The sequence below is a fragment of the Cucurbita pepo genome, unplaced genomic scaffold, assembly GCF_002806865.2.
Source record: "Cucurbita pepo subsp. pepo cultivar mu-cu-16 unplaced genomic scaffold, ASM280686v2 Cp4.1_scaffold001896, whole genome shotgun sequence".
NCBI lineage: Eukaryota > Viridiplantae > Streptophyta > Magnoliopsida > Cucurbitales > Cucurbitaceae > Cucurbita > Cucurbita pepo.
In genome coordinates, this window is record NW_019648001.1 from 1 (window position 1) to 1967 (window position 1967).

The 1967-nt window shown below is 41.2% G+C and overlaps 1 protein-coding gene across 1 annotated transcript; it reads right to left on the reverse strand.

Moving 5' to 3' along the window:
- Positions 1-5: 5 nt before the first annotated feature.
- Positions 6-1941, reverse strand: LOC111786531 (endoglucanase 6-like; the record flags this gene model as incomplete). Its single annotated transcript, XM_023666773.1, has 5 exons — positions 1598-1941; positions 1297-1509; positions 826-1026; positions 252-341; positions 6-125 (listed from the first exon to the last, which is right to left on the reverse strand). Coding segments are annotated over exons 1-5 (819 nt in total), but the record flags the coding sequence as incomplete, so codon positions are not given.
- Positions 1942-1967: the final 26 nt, after the last annotated feature.

Below are 1967 nucleotides of genomic sequence, written 5' to 3' on the forward strand. Positions count from 1 at the left end.
CAGCCAAATTCAGTCATGCTCCAACCAGTTCCTCCCATGGAATCCCCATTTTCTCCGAGGTAATTCAAGTAATATTGGTTGTTTGTTGCCTCATACAACCAAGCAGCTGCCCACAGTAGCTCATCCTGCAAATTAAACCGTTCAGAACGACCGGCCCATTCAAATGTGGGGTTTGAGCTTATGGATTTAAGCCCAAAAAGAGTAAGCGGCCCATTTAGGCCCAAAAGAAAAAAATGAGATGAGATACGCACATTGTAGCCACTGACAGATCGATAGTACTTTTGAGCGACAGTAATACTGCTGTCGTATTTTCCTCTGTATTTGTCCGCGAACTCGAACAGCTGAAAATAATAACAATTTTTTATTTATTTTTAATATATCTTTCTTCAATGGCATTTCCGTAATTTCACACTTGTGTTCACATGACCAAACACTCCCCACCGACACTTTTATCACGTGACTATTATTATGGAATTGGTTCCCATTATTTTAATATTCGTAAATTCATATTTTTAATATTCAATTTAATCAAACCATTAACATCGCATAAATCATAGAATACAAACTAATCATAATTTATCATATTTGTAATTTTCTCAACTAATACTTAGCCACATGGATTAACCATTTTCATTTTCATTTTTATCTCTTTTCTAAAAAAACATAGCATTTAATATAGCAATAAATAAATAGAATAAAGTATTAATTACGGTAGTTTACTATCATGCGCTGTGGGGCATCACTAGCATACGCTTTCAAATGTAATTTTTTTTTTCTTTTCTTTTTTGTGGATAAATTCAAATAATATACAATTGGTTGGCTAACCTGGCGGGCATGGGAGAGGAGCTCATTGGCGTAGGAGGGGTTGTAGTGGCGGAAGACGAGCGAGGCAGCGGCCATAGCGGCGGCGGTTTCTCCTGCGAGATCCGACCCGGGATTGCTCGGGTCAATCTTGTAAGCTCGTCGGTCCGTCGTCATGTCCTCCGGCCGCTGCCAACAGTAATGGTCCGTGTTCCCATCTCCCACCTAACAATTCCGCACATCAATTTGCCTTTATTTTTCACATTAAAAAAAATTTCTTCATATATAATGCTTGTTTTATATTCATTTAAATAAATATAAAAATTGAATTGAAATTCCATTTGATTAACAATTGTACAAGGTAATTACAAATTAAGTCCCATAAATACACACTTTTGTCCTTAATTTACTAAAAAAAGTCAAATATTCGTATAAATTAAACATTAGTAAATTTCTGTTAAATAAGACAAAGAAAACATGATAATTACTACTAACCTCTCCATAAAGAACATAGGGTTCGGGGTGGGCTTTGATGAGGTAATCGGTGCCCCATTTCACGGCGTCAAGAGCATGACCAAGTTCACCATTAGCGGCCATTTGTTTCCCGTATTCCACAATGCTCCAACTCATCATCGTCACCGTGAACGCCATCGGCAGTCCGAACTTCACATTGTCGCCGGCGTCGTAGTATCCTCCGGTTAGATCCACCTACAACACAAAAATCCCCAAGACTCAATCAACTTCCCAAGAAAAAAAAAACAGTGATCATTTAAATGAAACAGAGGCGAGGCGTTACCCCGCTGGCCTTGCCATCTTGAAGGCCGGAGTTGGCGCGCCAAGTGACGCGCTGGTTGTGGGGGAGGTAGCCGGATCTCTGAGCTTCAAAGAACAGAATGCTCTTGCTCAGAGCTTGGCCGTAGTCGTGGCCGCCCAGGGCAGAGGGGGCACAAATTACCAGAAACAGAGCAATGGGTAGGATGGGAATTTCCATGTTTTGTGAAGGAATTGGAAGGGGAAATGGCAATGCCGGTGGGATTTATGAAGGGAAAACAGAAGGACCCCTTAAGGGGAAGGGAGGAGGAAGGGGGAAAGAGATGACTGTGGGGTGGGCAGTGGACGAGAAGATGAGAGCACTATATAACCTTGGAGGGAAGGTCCCCCAAATG